We start from the raw sequence: 19,101 nt of genomic DNA, 5'->3' as shown, positions 1-19,101 counted from the left end.
GTGCTTGTAAAGCTTAATAACGTTTGGACCCATAAATTTTGTGATGTGGGAAAGATATCAATAAAATTATAGGGGTTGGTGATGAGAAGAATATTAAATAAACTCGTAAGAGATTTTTCATTTGTAAATTAGTGTGTAAGAATCGGAGCATAATCGATTATTTTCTGATGGAATAGATAGTTTCTGGTTTGTTTAGTTGATAGAGGGTTAGGCAGATTTTTCCACCGAACTTGGAGTGTCTGTCGATTTCCCACTGAACTTGAATTTTAACTCATTACATTTATGAACTTTTTACAATTAGTCAAATTTTCCTTAAATTCTAAAATTCAAACAAAAGTGTACGGAATAAACTAACAGAAGAAAAGAAGAAGAAATGGTGTCCATACTAGGAAAAAAATTATCTTTCTTTTTTAACAAACAATTGCTATATGTCGTGCACGTGGTTAAAATACATAAAAATTTGAATAAAAAAAATTTAAAATCTAATGCCTAAAAAATTAGGCCAATTATAAAAGTTTAACTGAAAATTCACAGCATACTCTTTATTCGTTTAGCTTTTTAGTAATATTCTCTGCTGTTTTATAATATTTAATTTTTAAATTCATTTGGATTTTGGTGTTATACTAAGATTATCCTTAACCGAAGGCTGGTTAGAAAATTCGTTTTAACCCTCTGGTCCTTTAAGAAATTAATATTTTAATGAACAATATATGATCATATTTGCTTTCATCTCCAACCAAGGACCAAATGGCTATACGGCTTGTTTTAGCCCTATCACAAAAAATCATCTTTAACCAAAAATCAAAAGACTATAAGATCAAACATAATTTATTATTTAAATTTAAAAACTATAACAATTTAAATTTAAAAATACAGTGCTCTTTGTCTGTGCCGTCTAGTGGGTTAGAGAGAGAGAGAGAGAGAGAGAGCGCTATTTGTCTTCCTTGAAACTTTTGAGGCAGAAGACAGAGGACTCTGTTTTTCTATAAGATTGGAATCAAAACTCAAAAGATAAGAGGTATTCTTCTCAGCAGCTAGCTCTGTGGGTGGATATGGCAGCTCGGAGACTCTCCTCTTTACTCTCTCGCTCCCTCTCAGCCGCTTCTTCTTCTTCTTCTTCTTCTTCTGGTTCTGCAGCTTCTCTGCTTCGCTCTCGAGGTGGTCACCTGCTTCCCACCTTTGTCCTTTTCTACTTTTTTGCCTTTTTACTTTTGTTTCGCTTTTTCTTCTGTGAATCTTTCTTTGGTTTCTTCTTTTGATTCCATGGTTTTTATCTTCATGCATGCTTTTACTGTTTTGATCTGATATTGTCTCTCTCTGATCATCAGATTCCAAATTTAATCTGTTGTTAATCTAGTTTGATCTAGTATTAAAAAGGGCATTGACTGTTTTTGTTTGTGGATTATAAATATATGACTAGCATCTTGGATCTTTATAAAAGCTAGCTGAATCCCCCAGAAATGAAAACTTAGTGATGTAAGATCCCCTGATGACAAAAATGATGTTAAACCTTACAGTTGATGTGCAACCCAACTGAGATCATGCAAGTAATTTGGAAAAGAGAGATGACTTAGTAAAATTCAGTTTTGGGCACACTGTCCGTGACCAACTGACTTAACTCACATTTGCGAGTAATTCAAGCTGGAACTAATCAAGATCAATAGAAAGGCTAGTTGTTGATTGACAAAGTTCATGCGACGACGATCTGTATGAATTTCTGTATTTGATTTGGTGTCTCTCTCTTTGTGTGTGTGTGTGGAATTTCTGAATGATGGCTTTCTTCTTGTGTTGGAGGGTGGTGGAAATAGTATGACCAAAAAACACTTATCACATGACTCAACTAACGATTTACAGAACGAAAAATGAAGGAATCGAGGGACTATCGAATTTTATGCAAAATTGATTTCTTCAGATGCCATCATACAACCAAGGATGGCATTTTGATTTTAATTTTCTTTGATTTAATATGACGAATAATATTCGTCCTATGATCTTCAGGGGGAAGTGTTAGCAGGTTTAGCAGTACTGCTGTAGCAACTGAGGAGTTAATCATTCCACCTGTTCAAATTAGTCACACTCAGCACCTAATCAATGGGAAATTCGTTGACGCTGCGTCAGGTAATATTTTTCTTCATTGAGCAAAAGATTTTCATTTGATGCCCTTGTGTTTGGCTAATTGGAACTTGCAAAAAGATGTGGCTGCCGGATAGAAAAACAATGTAATGGAGCTAATGTTTGAAATTCTTGTTTGCCAGGAAAAAAATTTCCAACATACGATCCTCGTACAGGAGAAGTGATTGCTCATGTGGCTGAGGGTGACGCAGAAGATATTAACCGTGCAGTAGCTGCTGCTCGCAAGGCATTTGATGAGGGACCGTGGCCGAAGATGGGCGCTTATGTAAGAACTTTTGTACATCGCATTGGTCTGGATTGTAAAGTACATTATTCTGTTGTGCTTTCGCTGCTGGATTAGTATACGAGGGATATAAAGATATTGATCTGCATTTTCACCGAGACTTCATCTTTTTTTTTTCTTCTTTTTATCAGGAAAGATCACGGATATTATTACGCTTTGCTGATTTGGTTGAGAAAAACAGTGAAGAGCTGGCAGCTCTAGAGACATGGAATAACGGGAAGCCTTATGAACAAGCTCTGACAGCCGAAGTACCAATGTTGGCTCGTCTATTTCACTACTATGCTGGTTAGAACACTAAAATGAACTGCTTTGTTTTGCTTTTTCATTCATTACATTGTTTTACATTGTTTTTATATACAATTTCTTCCTCAAATTATCCAGGATGGGCTGACAAAATCCATGGTCTAACTGTTCCGGCTGATGGACCTTATCATGTGCAAACGCTGCATGAACCAATTGGTGTTGCAGGACAGATTATTCCATGGAATTTTCCTCTACTCATGTTTGCCTGGAAAGTTGGGCCTGCACTGGCTTGTGGTAACACTATTGTCCTAAAGAGCGCCGAGCAGACGCCTCTGACTGCCCTCTATGTCGCAAAGCTATTCCAAGAGGTAGGCCTGTGACGCCTCACTCTCCCTCGCTCAGTACACATCTACGTGCCAAGAGAAATATATAAAAATAAATCTGTAGTATTATTATTCTGCATCAGCATGAAGTGTGTGCATTCTATATTTCTTTTCCGTCCTAGTTCATTTTCTAGTATACTCAGCTTCCTCTGTGACAGGCTGGTCTTCCTCCGGGTGTTCTAAACGTAGTTTCTGGAGATGGGCCAACTGCTGGTGCTGCTCTTGCCAGTCATATGGATGTGGACAAGGTATTTTTGGGTCCTTCTCTCTCCCTGTACACTGGATATGCCAGCTCCTTAAAACCATTACCGCGTCCCTTTTCAGGTAGCTTTCACCGGATCAACTGATACTGGAAAGATTATTCTTGAATTGGCTGCAAGAAGCAATCTTAAGCCTGTAACATTAGAGCTCGGAGGGAAATCACCTTTCATTATATGTGAAGACGCTGACATTGATCATGCTGTGGAGCTTGCGCACTTTGCTCTCTTCTTTAATCAGGTTGGTTCAATTAGTTCTCCACGAATCCGGGTTCTGTACAATCAGAAGTTCGGAACACATCATTAATGAATGCTTGGATGACGTGCAGGGGCAATGTTGCTGTGCCGGGTCTCGTACTTTTGTACATGAGCGTGTGTATGATGAGTTCATAGAGAAAGCAAAGGCACGTGCTGTGAAGCGTGTTGTTGGCGATCCCTTTAAGAAGGGCGTTGAACAAGGCCCTCAGGTACTCAAATATTTGTCATTTCAACGATGTTCTTTTCGTTTCATGTACTCATCTGTGATATAAAGAATTTAAGTTTTTAAGTTAGGCTTCTAATCATTGCGACAATTCACAGATCGACAATGAGCAGTTTGAGAAGGTCCTTAGATACATAAGAGCTGGCATTGATAGCAATGCTACCCTCGAATGTGGAGGTGGAAGATTGGGCTCCAAGGGATACTTCATCCAGCCTACTGTTTTCTCAAATGTTAAGGTATATTATTTCTTCGTCCAAAGATAGCCGCTTCAACTTATACACTTGAAATATCATTTCACGTAACACGATTCCTGAACATTTCAATCAGGACGATATGTTGATAGCAAAGGATGAGATCTTCGGCCCGGTGCAATCAATTTTGAAATTCAAGTAAGTTAAAACTGTCACTCTGCATCAGGTTCTTGCATTGGAATATTTTTTACATGCCTAATAATTTCACGTTGTGTACCAGGGAGCTCGACGAAGTGGTCCGAAGGGCAAATGCAACACGCTATGGTCTAGCTGCCGGAGTTTTCACCAAAAACATTGACACCGCCAACTACTTGACACGGGCATTGAGGGCTGGGACAGTCTGGGTGAATTGCTTCGACGTGTTTGATGCTGCAATTCCTTTTGGTGGATACAAGATGAGTGGAATAGGCAGAGAGAAGGGAATCTACAGCCTTCATAACTACTTGCAGGTGAAGGCTGTTGTCACTCCTTTGAAGAATCCGGCATGGTTGTAGAAGACCGAACCATATGCTCCGATTTATGTGGTTTCAAATAATAAAGAAACACAAAGTCTGTCTGGAATCCAAAGAAGTTTGACGAGTTTCTGGTAGCATAAAGACGTTGTACTGTTATATGGGAATGCTTCAGAAGTTTCATCCCTTCAAAATTTAGTGCTTTTCGGCGTTCATTACAAATAACCAAGACAGATTTACAATCTTGTACCAAGTTGTTGAAAGTATAGAAACAAGAAGATTAAATCGGATATATTCATATATTCTTGCGTAATCCAAAGAAAAAAAAAATATTCAATTTCATCTCTATCGAATTTTAAGATTAGAGAGGAAAGGATTCGTTTTTTTTAGGGCACTTTCAGGAATAGATTCAAGGTAGACGGAACGAGATTTGTAGCTCAAAGGATTAGAACACGTGGTTATGTTGGGGTTTGAATCCCTCCTCTCCCACAACCGGCTGAAAAGGGATGGTTTTGTTGCCATTGCAGCCAACCATGTCAACTTTTTAATGTGAGATTCTTTCTAAAATATTATAATATAGGAGTGGGGTCAAACTTTTCGAAGCACGTCAAATGTCAAAAAACCAGAAGGTTTTTTTGAGAAAAATTTCAATGACAGCCACACGTCAAATTGGATAACAGCCATTAGATGAGATGATTAGAATGGACAAGGATTGTTTGCCTTTCTTGTTTCCGTGCCCTCTCAGAGCAAGTCCACCCTTGTGGATTGCTCGGGGGACAGGCATCAGGAAAGGGCCCGAGGCCCAGTGGACAACCCTCCAGCCTTGGAGAGCCCAAGTGAGGGTGGGAGCCCGAGCACAAGGGGGGTGGGGAGTTGACAGGCCTGCAGCCCGAGGGCCAGGCATTTTTTTATTTTTTTTTGTGTCAGCCCGTGGGCCTACAGCCTCATTTCCATGTTTTTTTAATTTTATATTATTTAAACAAACAAAAAAAACTACTATTTTATTACCTATTGCCAGGGGGAGGGCTCCAAGGGTGGAGATGTAAAATGTAATTACTGTTCATTAATGGTAGTTACTATTCATTAAAGGCAGTTACTGTTCAATAGGGTGGATTCAATAGTGGATTGCCAGGGGGAAGGGTTCCAATGGTGGAGTTGCTCTCATATCTTTTTGTTTGTATGGTCACAGTTAAACAACGTCAATATTTTATATTACTATTCATTTTTGTCTTATTATCTTTATAAAAAACATAATATAAAGTGTTAACGTGGCTTAACCGTGATCATACAAAACAACAAGGAGGGTAGACAATCCTTATCCGATTAGAATGTAACTAAATGTAGTTAGTCAAAAATAGTTACTTAATTGTCCCGATATGTCAATGTAACAGTGTCTTTTATAAATAAAAAAAAATTGATTCGTTTTTCCTCTATGTTTCTTCTTCTTCTAACTTAACACTGCAGTGAAATGTTATTAACTCATATTTTATAATATAAGTAGACGATAAAATAATATATCAGAACTCGTTAATCTAAATTCCCGAGTATGATGATATTCAACAACAACGTATACTATAATATTAATAAATCGGTAACGCCACTTGATCGGGCATCGACTAATTACTCTTTCCATGGGGAATGATGTCAAAGACATTTTTTTTTAACATCCCAATCACAATTATAGGATAAACCAAAATCCAATGAACGCATATTAATATACTAATCTCCAAAAAATAGACGCGGTCAACTTGGCGCAATGTTGTTGGTCCACTTGTCAAACCCCTTTTGTGGCCACAAACAAGAATTTGATTGGTGAAATAAAACTGATTATTTATGTATTAACTTATTGCTTAAGTGACCAAATTGCTTGAGAAATAAAACTGGTGAAATTACTTCACCGCTACACCTAAAGCAGTTTCATTAGTCTTAAAACATTGTTTAAGATAAGATCTCTCTAATATATTAATGAATTCTGATTAAAATAATTATTTATTTTCTCGACGTCAAGTATGCCACGTATGTTTGTTGTTAGAAAATATGTTTTATTAAAAAATGAAAGAAGTATTATAAAATCATATTCAGAGAAGTTCATTCACAATTCAAAGAATCATGATTCATGAATTGATAGAACTTGGCTGTTGAAAGAATCAGCAGCACCCCCTGCTGATCACCAATCACAGCTGGACACGTGTTTAAGTTGGATTAAAAAATCAACAACTTGGACATGTGTCCAGTCGTGATTGGTGATCAGCAGGGGTGTTGTTGATTCTTCAGTAGCCAAGTCCCATTCTTCATGAATAATGGTGTGCATTTTTGTTCACCATCCTATTTATTATTATTACATGAGTTTAAATTTTGAGATTTGTGTCTATATCTCAAAACCATACTTCATTTATCCTGAAACTACCGAGTACCGGTCACTATATTCGTTCAGGGACCTACTTAAGGGGTCATGCTAAGGCACAACTGATGAAGCACATGAGTTTCTCTCGAACTAAGAGATCAATATATTTTGACACTTGTCAACACTAGAATAAAACTCTTAGAGTCCCACATCGACCGATGACAAAAACAAGGATCTCTCATCAATTATAAAAAGATCATTCTCCCACAATTAAGCCTCTTATGATCTTAGATTCCTTAATCCATTATTAGAATTTACTATTGATGATTATGCTTGAACCTTTGTATCATGTAAGCTCTACATTATTAATGAGAACTCCACTACCCTGGTTGACGTAACTCAACTTAAAGTGAACCACTTGCATTTGTGTTTGTTTTTCATTCACCATCATTTTACGCACTACTTCTACTTAGTGATCGAAGCGACCTAATAAAAGTCACACCTTACGTTCTTTTAAAATCAAACCTGTTTTTGTACATAAAACAATTAGTAATGAACAGTTTACACTCAAGAATTTTGGTCGGTTTAACGTGAACTTGCATGCGTTAGCCCATGCTTTTAAACTCTAATTTTCTGTTTAGTCAATCGACTTTTGTCTCTAATTAAAATTGACCCAAAACACAGGAAAACACACGCGTGTTCCTCTGGGTGCCCCATTGCCACCGCAACACGTCGCCCAAAAGCTGAGTCCACGTGTCCCAGTCGGCTTGTGGTCCCCACGATCACTAGCGAACCCCACCTCCCCACGTGTCCAGGTAGCCTATCCAGTTATGTTTTTAATCCTAATCAACTTAGGAACGTGGACTACTAGGATCCCGCCACGTGCCCGTTATCTCCCTATATTGTTGCAACTTTTGCCGCTGCTCCTCCCATTAATTCCGAAAACAAACAGAGAGCAAAAACAGAGAACCATTTCTCTTCTGAGTCGAATGCTACACCAATTTTATGTACAAAAACAGAGCCACTCTGTTTCTCCACACACAATTGTATCAATGAATTGGAGATTTGATAGCGACGACCGCCGGATACTCATGTTTCCGGCGGTGCGCCCTTGCGAATGTATTTCTCCGGAGACCCTTCTCGACTCTCTGATCCCTCTCTCCCACACAATCTGCAATTTCCACTCGAAATGCTTCGCGACGCAACGGAAGAATAGCCGGGAAGCAATTCGCCTAGTTCGTGTTCTTCTCATGTTCTTTGAGGAGGCATGCGAGTGCAATTCGGCTCTTTCGAAATCTTCCGCTGTCCTCTGCTTCTCCGAGCTTCATTTCGTCTTCCAAAAAATCCGGTTTTTGTTGGAAGACTGCACGAGAGAAGGCGGTCGGATTTTGATGCTGACGAAATGCGAGTTTCTTGCTACCCAATTTCGGCTGCTGATTCGAGCTTTGGCGACGGCTCTTGATGTTTTTCCGTTGAAATTGATCGATGTTGGCGATGAAGTTAAGGAATTGGTTGAATTGGTGTCGAAGCAATCGTGGAAGGTCAAAATCGAGCTCGAAGCGGATGACGAATTGGCTTCGAAACGATTGCTTGCGATTCTGAGCCAATTCGAAAGGGGAATCGAGCCCGATTTGAATGCCGTAAAGCGGGTCCTCGATTACCTTCGAGTCAAAAGATGGAGCGACTGCAACATGGAGATCAAATTCTTGGAAGAAGAAATCGCTTTCAAGCGTTCCGATCGCGACGAGAGGGAGGTTCCTTTTCTCAGTAGCTTGGTGGGGTTCCTGAGCTACAGCAGGGGAGTGATCTTCGAAACATTGGATCATCAAAACGCTGCGAATCAAATCGATTCCAGGTGCAACGTGGAGATGTTTCGTTGCTTAAACCCTGAAGATTTCAAGTGCCCGATTTCTCTTGAGCTAATGCTTGATCCGGTGACTGTATCTACAGGTCAGACATACGATCGAAGTTCGATTCAGAAATGGCTCCGCGCCGGAAACATGCTCTGCCCCAAAACAGGAGAGGTGATCACAAACACAGAGTTGGTACCGAATTCGATTCTTCGCAAGCTACTAAAAAATCTTTGTGAATACAATGGCGTTTCTCTTGGCAGGCCAGGAACGCAAAGCTCCGACAAAGATCAAACGGTCGCGCATGGTAGCCCCGTTGCTAAACAAGCAATGAAGTTTCTCTCGAGATTTCTCAGCGGAAGGGTTGCTTGCGGAACAAGCGAACAGAAAAACAAGGCTGCTTATGAGATTCGGCTGCTAGCCAAATCAAACATTTTCAATAGGTCTTGTTTTATCAAGGCTGGCTCCATCCCTCCTCTGCTGAAACTACTGAATTCCGCGGATGCATCCACGCAAGTGAATGCAATCGCAGCCTTGTTGAAGCTCGCGAAATACGCAAGCGGAATGAAATTGATAATGTCATGGGGAGGACTACCATCAGTTGTTGCTGTTCTTAAAAATGGGTTGAGTTTAGAAGCCCGGCAATGCGCAGCTGCAACGATATTTCACCTCTCTTTGACAAGCCAGTATCGAAAACTAATTGGAGAATTACCTGAGGCCATCCCAGCTCTTGTGGAGCTGATCAGGGAAGGAACAACGTGTGGCAAAAAGAACTCCGTGGTTGCAATTCTCGGGCTGCTCCTTCGTGCCAAGAATCTACAAAAAGTGCTGGACGCAGGCATTGTTCCATTGCTAATTGACATAATATCTTCATCATCAGAAAACCCTGATCAGCTTGTTGATGATGCATTAGCAATTCTCGCAATTTTGGCCGAGAATGCGGTAGGATCACATGAAATCCTCTACGCCATTGATCTGCATTTGATCATCCGCATTCTTCAAACTTCGACATCCCAAAGAGCGAAAAAGTATTGTGTTTCAACATTGCTGTCTTTGTGCATCAATGGCGGGGCGGAAGTTGTTGCTGTTTTGGCGACGGAACCATCTCTAATGCCTAGACTGTTTTCGCTCTTGACTGATGGAACATCTCACTCGATCAATGAAGCGTCCTCCCTCATCAAATTTCTCCATAACTTCGGTGAAACTAGCGCACCGAGATGGATGAGTACTGCAGTTCGGCGCAAACAAAGCGTTCGGTAACCGTGATTCATCTCGATTTTGCATGTAAATACATTCATAGATGGTGTAAATATTTAAAAACAACCATTAGTTAGGCTTTATACTTTGTAAATTTGTAAAATGCTACAAAGATTATGATTTTAGAATATATTTTGTAAATAACCTAAAAAGGCGGTCGATTGATTTTAGACATTATATTATCTGCAAAATATAATTTAAGTAATTACCTTTAAAATTCAAATGTAAGAAATATTATTTAGGCTTTAACTTGGCCCAATTACTTGTAGTGAGCCGCACTCACTTTTTGTTCATCTAAACTTTTATCAAAAGCACAAGAATAATCCGTAACTAAAATCAGATTCCTGGGTAAATATGTCCTTAAGTATCAACAAGAACAAATAAATGGGCCCAAGGCTTAACCATAAAAAGCCCACATATAAGAATGTAATCTCACTTGGGCTTTTACCTCTTTGACCGTTGACGCTTGTAGAAAACCCAGAAGTTTCCCACCTGAAATCCCTAATTCCTAATTTCTCAGCTTCTCCAATCTCTCTCTGTATGTTCTACTCATTCTTTAATTTCTCTATGTTTTGATTCTGATTTCGTGGAATTTGAAAGCTGAATCGGCTTTTTGTTGTATTAGGTGTGTGCGCTTTGAGGATCGATATGGCGGCGGAGCCCCAGGCGGTGACGGAGGTCGCGAAGATGGATCTATTCGAAGACGACGACGAGTTCGAAGAGTTTGATATCAACGAAGGTATGAATTCTGCGCTTCAATACGTGTTTGAATCGTTTAGCCTTAGTTTCAATTCAATCTCAATTTGTGCTATTTATTTGTTAGGGTTTCAATTGATTGGAAATGTTTGAAATTTACTGTTATTGACTTATTGTATGTATTTTTTTAATTAATTTGGGGATTTTTGCAATGTCTCGCCTGCATTAGCATTTAGTAGGTGGATTTAAGTTTTTGGGTCTCTTAGTTTTGATACTGTGGTATGCTAAAACTGTTGAAATTCGTTAATTTGCTTATGAATTCAAATTGGTTAACTTTTTCTGGGCCTCATGCTTCCCAAATTGGGTAACTTATTTGAATATTCGTTAATTTGACGAAGAATTCAAATTGGGTAACTACTTTGAGAAGGAGCCGTTCTAGTTGTGTTCGGTATTGTTTTGTAGACTTGATTTGTGTAAGCACGGTGATTCTCTGCATATCTGGTTTAGGTTTAGAGTACCTGCATTGCTTTTACTTATGGTTCATGCTGTTGTGTGTACGCTTGCAATGCTGATCAGATAGGAGTTATGCATCGTTCTAACTTCGTCTTGTTTTGTTTTTGAACAATGACAGAATGGGAGGACAAAGAGGAAGGCAAGGAAGTGACACAGCAGTGGGAAGACGACTGGGATGATGATGATGTTAACGATGACTTCTCTCTGCAGCTGAGGAGGGAACTTGAGAACAATACTGAGAAGAGCTCAGCTTAGTCTGCAGACTACGTCGGTAGTTTTCTTTGTTTTGTGAACTTGAGATGGGTTTTCTTGTTATCTTTCGTTTCAAAACACTAGCTTTTACCTTTCCAATGAACTTTTTTTTTATAAAGCCTCAAGATTTAGTGGTTTGAGCTGAGTTTTAGTTTTGCTTCGAATCACAAAGGTTAAGCTTGTATCTGTGAATGTGAAATCTTGAGAGCACATTACATTGTGTGTTTTCCTAGAGGTACGCGTAAATATCCGAATTTTGTAAGCTAACATGTTAGTAGATGATGTCCTGGTCTTCGTGAGTTGAAATTTATATGGCGATGCTTTTGTATCTATAGCGTGACCATGACGTTGTTGTCCGAAAACCCCTCGTTAATGTCCGAGGGGCATGCCTATTCTATCTACCAAGAATGGTGAAACAGTTATCACATATCTTCATTGCTGTGCGTTCTTCTGAATTAACTGATCCTTTGCGTTTTCATGGCTTGCACAAAGCGATTACATAACTCCGTGAAACCGGAACGCTAAGGTGGCGGTGTTCCAATTATATCATGCATCGCCGTATGTTTTAGTAACATGTGATTGCATTATTGGTTTGAAACACTACCAGTTGGTGTCCCCGGTTATGTAAGTCCTCGAGGCTCAAGATCAACAAACAGGGCGAACCTTGAGCCTTTGCCCCCTAATGCAAGGCGACCATAACAAATTTTGCAATCTATTGTGGCTTCAAATCCCAATCTACCGTCGGCAGAAACCAAATTTTTTCCCCCTTCCCAATGCGATCACATTAAACAGAACCAGCATTGAATTCTTCATGAAAAAGGATGCAAGCAAAGAAACATTTTACAAAAAAATCATTATTGGCAGCGAAATACAAAACTTAGAGCAACCTGCCTGCTAGGTCATTTCCACTCGAAAATCGCCGGAAACGCCACTTGCCCCTCCCAAACTCACATCAATCTTTGGAGTTCTAGCACAAGTCCGACACACCGGACAAACCGGAGTCTTCAGCAACCACGAGTCTATGCATTGAGCATGGAAGCTGTGCCTGCAATTTGGCAACAACCTGCATTTTTCGCCTCCCTTGAAACTTTCCAAGCAAACTGCACAATCCACAGGGTGGTTGGTCGTGGTCCCTTTCTCTTCTGCCGTGTAGTCGAAGCAAGGCAGCATGTTCAGTTCCTCATTGGACATCTTTTTTATCGCAACAATGCTGTTTCTTTGAACCCGATTAACACCTTGATCATTGCCTCTGTTGAATGCTCTCCCAATGATACACACATGAATTACTACTAAAACAGCAACCCCCACGAACAGTAAGATCACAGAGATTAAAATCTCCATTCCCTAAATATTGTACAGAAGTGACACAACCGAGATCAAACCCAATTAGCTGAAAGCTTCTGGAATGGCTTAAAGCACTTCCAACAGCAATTGACAGAATAACTCGCATCTGCCATGTACTTATTCAGGAAGCTCTCTTCCAAGTGATTGGATTTTTAAAAACTTTCTAACGTGCTTCTAACGGAAGTACTTTTTAGAGAAGCAACCTAAACGAGCCCGAAAGCTTTTGAAGGCCACCTCATGCATCAAAACCATCGATCTTATCTGAAAAAACGCAGTTTTGAACAGACCGGTTCAGGTGGCATGAAGAAACTGGAACAGAAGGAAAGAACAGAAGCTTATAACGTGTGTCTTGGGGTTTGAGTTTTGGTTGAATTATGTGCATGACAGTTTTGTAGTTACAAGTGGGCTGCTTCTGTCCCTTTGCGCTAATAAATTATGGATAGAGAGGATACAAATTCCAGGCCATGAGAATTGAGGCAGAAAGATTTTATTCAAATTTAGACTAATCCATCCAAAATAAGAAGTAATCTATGGTTAAAAAGATTGAAAATTAGGTTAAGCTCTCTGATTGAGAGAGAGGCAGAGAGAGTTAATTTTGCGTTTAAAGTTGAGGCCAGGCTAAATGCTAATTAGAGTTTGAAATATGTGCATAAACTTTTATGTTAATGGTTTTAGAGAGCTAATTTTGCATTCATATCTTATTGTGACTTGCATATAAAAAGTAATGACTCTATATATTTATTAACGATCATAACTTATCATTAATCTGACCGATTAATTTAAACAAACGCTCAAGAAATTGGATTTTGCTCATCAACAAATTAGGTTCTTAAAACGTCGATTCTATAACCAAACTCGTACAACACAAGAGTTTGCTAATTAGACATTTTCAATTAAACAAGGGGCATGTTTATTTTGATTTATAATTATGATATCAACCACCAGAATGACACCTACGTATAATATATATATATATATATATACACACACACACACACTAAACCCTAAACCCTGTATATATACTATACATATACACACACACACACACACACACACACACACTAAACCCTAAACCCTATATATATACTAGTATTGGCCTACACACTTTACATTTTTTTAGAAAATGAGAAGGAGAGAGGGAGAGAGAGAACGTGGGGGAAGTGGGAGGTTTTATTTTATTTTATTTTATTTTATTTTAATAGTGGAGGTATTTTAATATCACTTGTAGATGATCCTTCAATAAAAAACACTAAAATTTGGACCTGTGAAATTACATTATTTCATATTTTTGTGTGATAGAACACTAGTAGTTTTTCACTCTCTTTTGATTGATAAAGAGAGTTTCATTAATTAATAGAGATATAAAATGTAAGGCAAGCTTGTTAGTTAGCCCAACTTTTAGGCGGAAATAATAATTTAGATGGTGGTAATTGGAGAATTCATATAAACATGCCCCTTACTTTTAATTAAATCTAGTTATTAATAATTTTTATCAAATTATCATGTTTAATCATGTACGAAAGTGGGTCGATAATTACATGCAATATCAAAAGTTTGACAAGGATAAATAAAGGGTAAATAGGATCTAATTGCTATATTAAGTATATATAAAATAAAACGAAGTCTTGTAATTAAATAAATAATTTAATGCATACAGATTATAGAAAAACAATGCTAAATGCATATGAAAATAGATCAGAAAACTTAATAATGGTCGAGGCAAGTTTATCGGGGCCCATTATCAGTGGCGAAATTAGGAATTAATTATATAGGGTGGGGCGAATTTAAAGGAGTGCAAGATTCAAAAAAATGCAACAATCAAATCCTTTTATATAGTAATGTCGTCTATATTCTATTAATACAAATAAGTTATATTTGAAAACCTTTTTCAATAAATACATCAATGCCAACATTTTCTGCTTTATCAAAATCACATTTGAAAAATTAGCAATAACAGCAAAATGCAACATCTCTTGTTATACTATACTTCAACCACTCATAAGTATCAAACCAATTACCCGAAACACTGGAAGGAGGATTTGAGCAGTGTATAGTTCCGCCTAGTCCCTCCTACTCCCTCCTAGGCGTCCGCTAATGCGCTTTTCGAATTTATGGCCGATTACGAAAGGGCTCCATGACTTGCAGGTTTTTCGAGAGAGCAAAAGGGCGGACCGTCGCTCATGGGCTTCACTTTCAGCGATGGGACCCCCCTGTAGCTTTGCCTGTGTAATAGTAGCACTCTAAACCATGATTATATTGAAAACTCTCTCATATGAACTCAATGAGACTATAATATTTAGTACATTCTATGTATGATTATGTGAATAATAAAAAAGTTATTCATGATTACTTGGGGACTTGCCTATTTACAGAAGTAGAGATGTGTCTCCAAAAAGCATGTTACTATTCATAAAGACTCAAAAGTTCCCACCGTTTATTTGAATTTCATATTAGAATAAACACATCTAAAACCAAAAGGCACCACTTTCAATTTCTATTCAATTAATAGAATCAATATTATAGTTATTGTAGGAATTTTTCCAACATAAAAGGATGTATATGACACTACTATGTTTGATTTATGAGAAATCATACGGAGACTCTCTTCAAAGTGTGATTCTTCGTAAACTCTTTGCCACCTAACGGGGGTTTCTTTGTTTTGTTTTTGTTTTTTTTTTTTTTAACCATTTGATTTTAATAATTTCCTTGTTAATAAAAACCTAAAGGTTTTCTGAAAATGCAAAAGCCTTTTTGGTAAAGAAAATGCCAAAGCTTGGAAACCAAGTAGATAAGATAGTGCAGATCGATGACCTAATTTCTTTTGGGTTAAAGCAGCTCCGCTCTATTTTGTAGGAATATTTTAGGCCAACAGGATCCTCTCCGGATCATTTTGATGAGGATCTTTTGGTGAGGATCTTTGAGATCTGTGAATCATGTTCGTTATCGTATATCGTACGGTCAGTTTTTATCAGGTACTGTTTGTGTTTAATTTTAAATAAAAATATTTAAAATGATTTCTAACCGTACAATGTACGATTAACGAACACGATTCACGGATCTCCGGAATCCTCATAAAGAGGATCCGGATTATATTTTAGATACAAATCTGACATTAAGAGCTTGTTGTTTATATTTATTTCAAAAAAAAAAAGAGTAGATAGTATTAACATACCAACTAATTAACATTGAGCATACCAACTAATTGACAGTTGCTGCAGATGTGTAGTAACTATTGTCTTCTTAATGTTATTTGAATTCTAGTCACCAGAAAAATTTCTCCGCACGTTGATACTGAAAGGATGTAATTTTTGTCACCACACTGAAGTGGTGATACTGCTCACTATTCAACTTATTATAATTTGATGAGTTTAAATTTTGAAGTTTGTGTCTATCTAGAATTTACTAGATCTTGAAATTTAAATTCATCTAACAGTTATAAATAAAGTGTTGAGTATCATCATCACCTGAAGATGGTGAGCGAAAACAATTCCTGATATTGAAATTGAAACACCGGCTTGAAGCTGGACATGTGGAACGTATTACAGGAGAGAGAAATCCGGGGCTGCTGTATACTCTACCTGAAATTACTGAACTGCGGGGGTTTTTTGTTTTCCATTTTTTTGTGGAACCCTAATCCATGAAACGCCGCTCTATACTATCTTGAAACGGATATATAGTGAGGAGATGATTCACCAGACTCACACCACTCCTAATTCAACGGTGAATTATCCAGAACCATATATTAATTAACAAAAGAAAATGTTAATTGCGGTTGATTAGAAAATTAAGGACGAAAATTTAGTCAATAGATTTAGAGACCCCCCAAATTTAGTGGATGGTATCTTGTTTTGATCCAAAACTTCATGCATCCGTTCATATATAGGCAGGTTGACCCTTTAAATAATCAAAAATTGGATTCATTAAGACATTAAGTACTTAAACTAGCACTCTTTAAACGGAAAAATGGTGGATACAGGCTTAATCAGAACGATTATTGGCATTATTGGTCAGTGAAATTGTGTTGGTGTTTGCTTTTTACCTCTTACTTCTACGTTTTCAAATTTATTTTTTATCAGTAGCGACATATGAAGTTTTTGGTGACCTTGTGCATGGCAATTACCATGCATGAACACTTGATTTAGGGTTTCTTTGTCAAAATCGTAAACTAAACGAAAATACTAATTAACCAATGACTGTTTTATCAAGAAAGAATGTGTGACGTCTTTTGGTTAATTGCATGAACTGATGGCTGACAAAGAATCAAACATGAATGTGTACACAAAGATAAACGACCTGCAGATATTGCACGTATAATGTGGAAGAAATACATCGGAAATGCTCTCTACATTTTGATAAAACTGTATATATTATTTAAACATAATTACCATGTTGATTTTTGTCTGAATGTGTTTTCTTGTGACAAAATTATCTAAACATAATCTTCTTTAATCTAGGTTTTTCTAGTATTTAATATTTTTTCACCTTTTCCAGTTAAATCTTTTACATTTCTAATGATTTTCTTGTTCCCTATATACCTTGCATCCAGGAAATGTCATCTCTTTGTGCTTATTTCTCTCCCCAATGTAATTCCCTCTCTCTCTCTCTCTCTCTCTCTCTCATCTGCAATTAAAAAACTAATTAATCTAGCTGTGTTGAATAATGAATCCAACATTGCAGCCCAACATTTTATAGAATAGTAAAGCAAAAAGCAGTATCAGATTTCAAGCCGGATCCCTACGTAGTAACGTTGCTGAATTGTGCCTTATGGCTCTTCTATGGCATGCCCTTTGTCCATCCTGACAGCATTCTTGTGATAACAATCAATGGCATTGGATTTGTCACCGAACTCGCCTACATTTTCGTCTTCTTAATCTTTTCTCCAGGTTCACAACGCGTAAGTATATATTGCAACATGTAAGTATATATTATGCTAACGAAATAAAAGTAAAATAATTTAGACACACAATGATACGATCCACCCTTATTAAAAAGTATATTAACAAATGTATTAGTTGGTGTGCCAAAATACGTCATGTTGTTAAATGCATCAAGTATTAATATTTCTTTGTGATTCAAGTTATCTTCTTTGTCGTTGTGGTAAAACTTATATCCTAATGTTTTTCCTTTTCTTGGGTTGCAGTTGAAGGTCTTTATTGCACTTGTGGTTGAAGTTGTCTTCTTTGTTATTGTGGTTTTTGTTACCATGTACGTTTTCAGTACAACTAAAGAGCGGTCTCTGGTAGTTGGGATCATCTGCATTGTCTTCAACATCCTTATGTATGTATCACCATTGACAGTCATGGTATGTATATATTTTTCTATGAATTAATTAGTACTCTCAACTAATATTCAATCTCTCCACTAGAGAAGAACTTAAGTAGGGCATAGAGATTTTGATGGTGTTCACTGATAGTTGTAGTTCTATAAGGTTCCCGGATCATAGCCAAATAATATGAGACCCATTACTTTGTGAGAATGCGTGATTATTGTTGCCCTACCCAAGTTTCTCATATTTTCGTTGATCTATGAGAAAATCTGTTCCAAACATTTATGTGTTTTTCTTTTGACTGGTAGGGTATAGTGATCAAGACAAAGAGCGTAAAGTATATGCCATTTTACCTCTCACTTGCTAACTTCTTCAATGGAGTTATTTGGCTGGTCTACTCACTCCTCAAACTGGATATCAATATTCTGGTAATTTTATGAACCAAATTAAGTTTCAACACATATTAATTGACCATATGAGCGCCAACTAGTAAATAAAAGAACCTTTTCCCATACAAAAGTGCAAAATTTTAACATATTTGTTTGAATAACTTTGGCAGATTCCAAATGGTTTGGGAACGATTTCCGGCGCATTGCAGCTCATTTTGTACGCCGCCTTCTACAAAACCACTCGATGGGAAGACGACGTTGATGTCAGACCGCGGTCGGAGGTCCAAGTGTCCAATGTTTAGAGAGAAACTAATTGACAAACAACAATTTTTTTTTTATCCCACTAAGTAGGGTTGACTGCTTAGAGAGAAATTAAGGCATTAATATTTGTTTTTTATTTTGTTTTTTATGGCCAACTAGTTCTTGTGCCATTTAGTTCCTCAAAATTTTTGCAGGTTTTTGCCTGAATTATCTGTTGAGTTAGTCATTAGATGGATTACTGCTGTAATTAACTGTATCAGTTGAGGTAATGCTATTTGTATATTAGCGGTCCTATCACCTCAAATTAGCTCGGTTGATCCTTATTACTTCTTGAATAAGTTTTATCCATTTCTCTGTCCTTGGGAAAAGCTAAAACACAAACTTTTGTTCTTGGTATACCAAAACCAATAAAACAAGTTCAGCTCTCTGATGTTTAGAACTCCTGC

General features: G+C 37.6%; 6 protein-coding genes across 8 annotated transcripts; 5 read left to right on the top strand and 1 right to left on the bottom strand.

Annotated features, from left to right (window-relative positions):
* Positions 1-872: 872 nt before the first annotated feature.
* On the top strand, positions 873-4,775 carry LOC103431162 (aldehyde dehydrogenase family 2 member B4, mitochondrial-like). Its single transcript, XM_008369305.4, has 11 exons — positions 873-1,158; positions 1,999-2,118; positions 2,256-2,398; positions 2,548-2,701; positions 2,798-3,027; positions 3,201-3,290; positions 3,367-3,540; positions 3,629-3,766; positions 3,879-4,016; positions 4,108-4,169; positions 4,252-4,775. Exons 1-11 carry the CDS (start codon positions 1,053-1,055, stop codon positions 4,523-4,525), a joined length of 1,629 nt encoding a protein of 542 aa, XP_008367527.2. The 5' UTR covers positions 873-1,052; the 3' UTR covers positions 4,526-4,775.
* Positions 4,776-7,761: 2,986 nt separating this feature from the next.
* On the top strand, positions 7,762-9,763 carry LOC103455230 (U-box domain-containing protein 19-like). 2 transcript variants are annotated; one of them, XM_070812077.1, is made up of 3 exons: positions 7,762-8,682; positions 8,778-8,851; positions 8,941-9,763. In XM_070812077.1, exons 1-3 carry the CDS (start codon positions 7,817-7,819, stop codon positions 9,009-9,011), a joined length of 1,011 nt encoding a protein of 336 aa, XP_070668178.1. In that variant the 5' UTR covers positions 7,762-7,816; the 3' UTR covers positions 9,012-9,763. The 2 variants fall into 2 exon arrangements, with proteins under 2 accessions (XP_070668178.1, XP_070668177.1); XM_070812076.1 differs by having other exon boundaries at positions 7,762-8,851; positions 8,941-9,204.
* On the top strand, positions 9,254-9,937 carry LOC139191262 (U-box domain-containing protein 19-like). The gene has a single exon (XM_070811839.1). The coding sequence runs from the start codon at positions 9,254-9,256 to the stop codon at positions 9,935-9,937; it is 684 nt and encodes a 227-aa protein (XP_070667940.1).
* Positions 9,757-11,532, top strand: LOC103424514 (protein DELETION OF SUV3 SUPPRESSOR 1(I)-like). 2 transcript variants are annotated; one of them, XM_070812078.1, is made up of 3 exons: positions 9,757-9,933; positions 10,560-10,673; positions 11,262-11,532. In XM_070812078.1, exons 2-3 carry the CDS (start codon positions 10,583-10,585, stop codon positions 11,396-11,398), a joined length of 228 nt encoding a protein of 75 aa, XP_070668179.1. In that variant the 5' UTR covers positions 9,757-9,933; positions 10,560-10,582; the 3' UTR covers positions 11,399-11,532. The 2 variants fall into 2 exon arrangements, with proteins under 2 accessions (XP_070668179.1, XP_008360815.2); XM_008362593.4 differs by lacking the exon at positions 9,757-9,933 and adding an exon at positions 10,337-10,472.
* Positions 11,533-12,289: 757 nt separating this feature from the next.
* LOC103455314 (RING-H2 finger protein ATL56-like) lies at positions 12,290-12,736 on the bottom strand. The gene has a single exon (XM_008394898.2). It carries the CDS (start codon positions 12,734-12,736, stop codon positions 12,290-12,292), a length of 447 nt encoding a protein of 148 aa, XP_008393120.2.
* Positions 12,737-16,637: 3,901 nt separating this feature from the next.
* Positions 16,638-18,962, top strand: LOC103455232 (bidirectional sugar transporter SWEET5). The gene is made up of 6 exons (XM_008394821.3): positions 16,638-16,745; positions 17,286-17,322; positions 17,417-17,633; positions 17,880-18,041; positions 18,314-18,433; positions 18,565-18,962. The coding sequence occupies exons 1-6, from the start codon at positions 16,703-16,705 to the stop codon at positions 18,694-18,696; spliced, it is 711 nt and encodes a 236-aa protein (XP_008393043.2). The 5' UTR covers positions 16,638-16,702; the 3' UTR covers positions 18,697-18,962.
* The last annotated feature ends 139 nt before the right edge of the window (positions 18,963-19,101 follow it).

This window comes from Malus domestica, chromosome 14 (genome assembly GCF_042453785.1).
Source record: "Malus domestica chromosome 14, GDT2T_hap1".
In the NCBI taxonomy this organism is placed as follows: Eukaryota; Viridiplantae; Streptophyta; class Magnoliopsida; order Rosales; family Rosaceae; genus Malus; species Malus domestica.
The sequence above is the reverse complement of the archived record's forward strand: the minus strand, read 5'-3'. Positions and strand labels throughout refer to the sequence as shown.

What these genes read in the sequence shown, in the direction of transcription:
- LOC103455230 (XM_070812076.1), top strand. Translation starts at nt 7,817, where the DNA reads ATGCTACACCAATTTTATGTACAAAAACAGAGCCACTCTGTTTCTCCA. An exon ending in TCTGCCCCAAAACAGGAGAG is followed by an intron (nt 8,852 to 8,940) that starts GTGATCACAAAC and finishes TTCTCTTGGCAG; the next exon opens with GCCAGGAACGCAAAGCTCCG.
- LOC103431162 (XM_008369305.4), top strand. Translation starts at nt 1,053, where the DNA reads ATGGCAGCTCGGAGACTCTCCTCTTTACTCTCTCGCTCCCTCTCAGCC. An exon ending in TCGCAAAGCTATTCCAAGAG is followed by an intron (nt 3,028 to 3,200) that starts GTAGGCCTGTGA and finishes CCTCTGTGACAG; the next exon opens with GCTGGTCTTCCTCCGGGTGT. An exon ending in CTGTTTTCTCAAATGTTAAG is followed by an intron (nt 4,017 to 4,107) that starts GTATATTATTTC and finishes CATTTCAATCAG; the next exon opens with GACGATATGTTGATAGCAAA.
- LOC103424514 (XM_070812078.1), top strand. Translation starts at nt 10,583, where the DNA reads ATGGCGGCGGAGCCCCAGGCGGTGACGGAGGTCGCGAAGATGGATCTA. An exon ending in AGAGTTTGATATCAACGAAG is followed by an intron (nt 10,674 to 11,261) that starts GTATGAATTCTG and finishes GAACAATGACAG; the next exon opens with AATGGGAGGACAAAGAGGAA.
- LOC139191262 (XM_070811839.1), top strand. Translation starts at nt 9,254, where the DNA reads ATGTCATGGGGAGGACTACCATCAGTTGTTGCTGTTCTTAAAAATGGG.
- LOC103455314 (XM_008394898.2), bottom strand. Translation starts at nt 12,736, where the DNA reads ATGGAGATTTTAATCTCTGTGATCTTACTGTTCGTGGGGGTTGCTGTT.
- LOC103455232 (XM_008394821.3), top strand. Translation starts at nt 16,703, where the DNA reads ATGGTGGATACAGGCTTAATCAGAACGATTATTGGCATTATTG. An exon ending in AACGATTATTGGCATTATTG is followed by an intron (nt 16,746 to 17,285) that starts GTCAGTGAAATT and finishes CCTTGCATCCAG; the next exon opens with GAAATGTCATCTCTTTGTGC. An exon ending in AACTGGATATCAATATTCTG is followed by an intron (nt 18,434 to 18,564) that starts GTAATTTTATGA and finishes TAACTTTGGCAG; the next exon opens with ATTCCAAATGGTTTGGGAAC.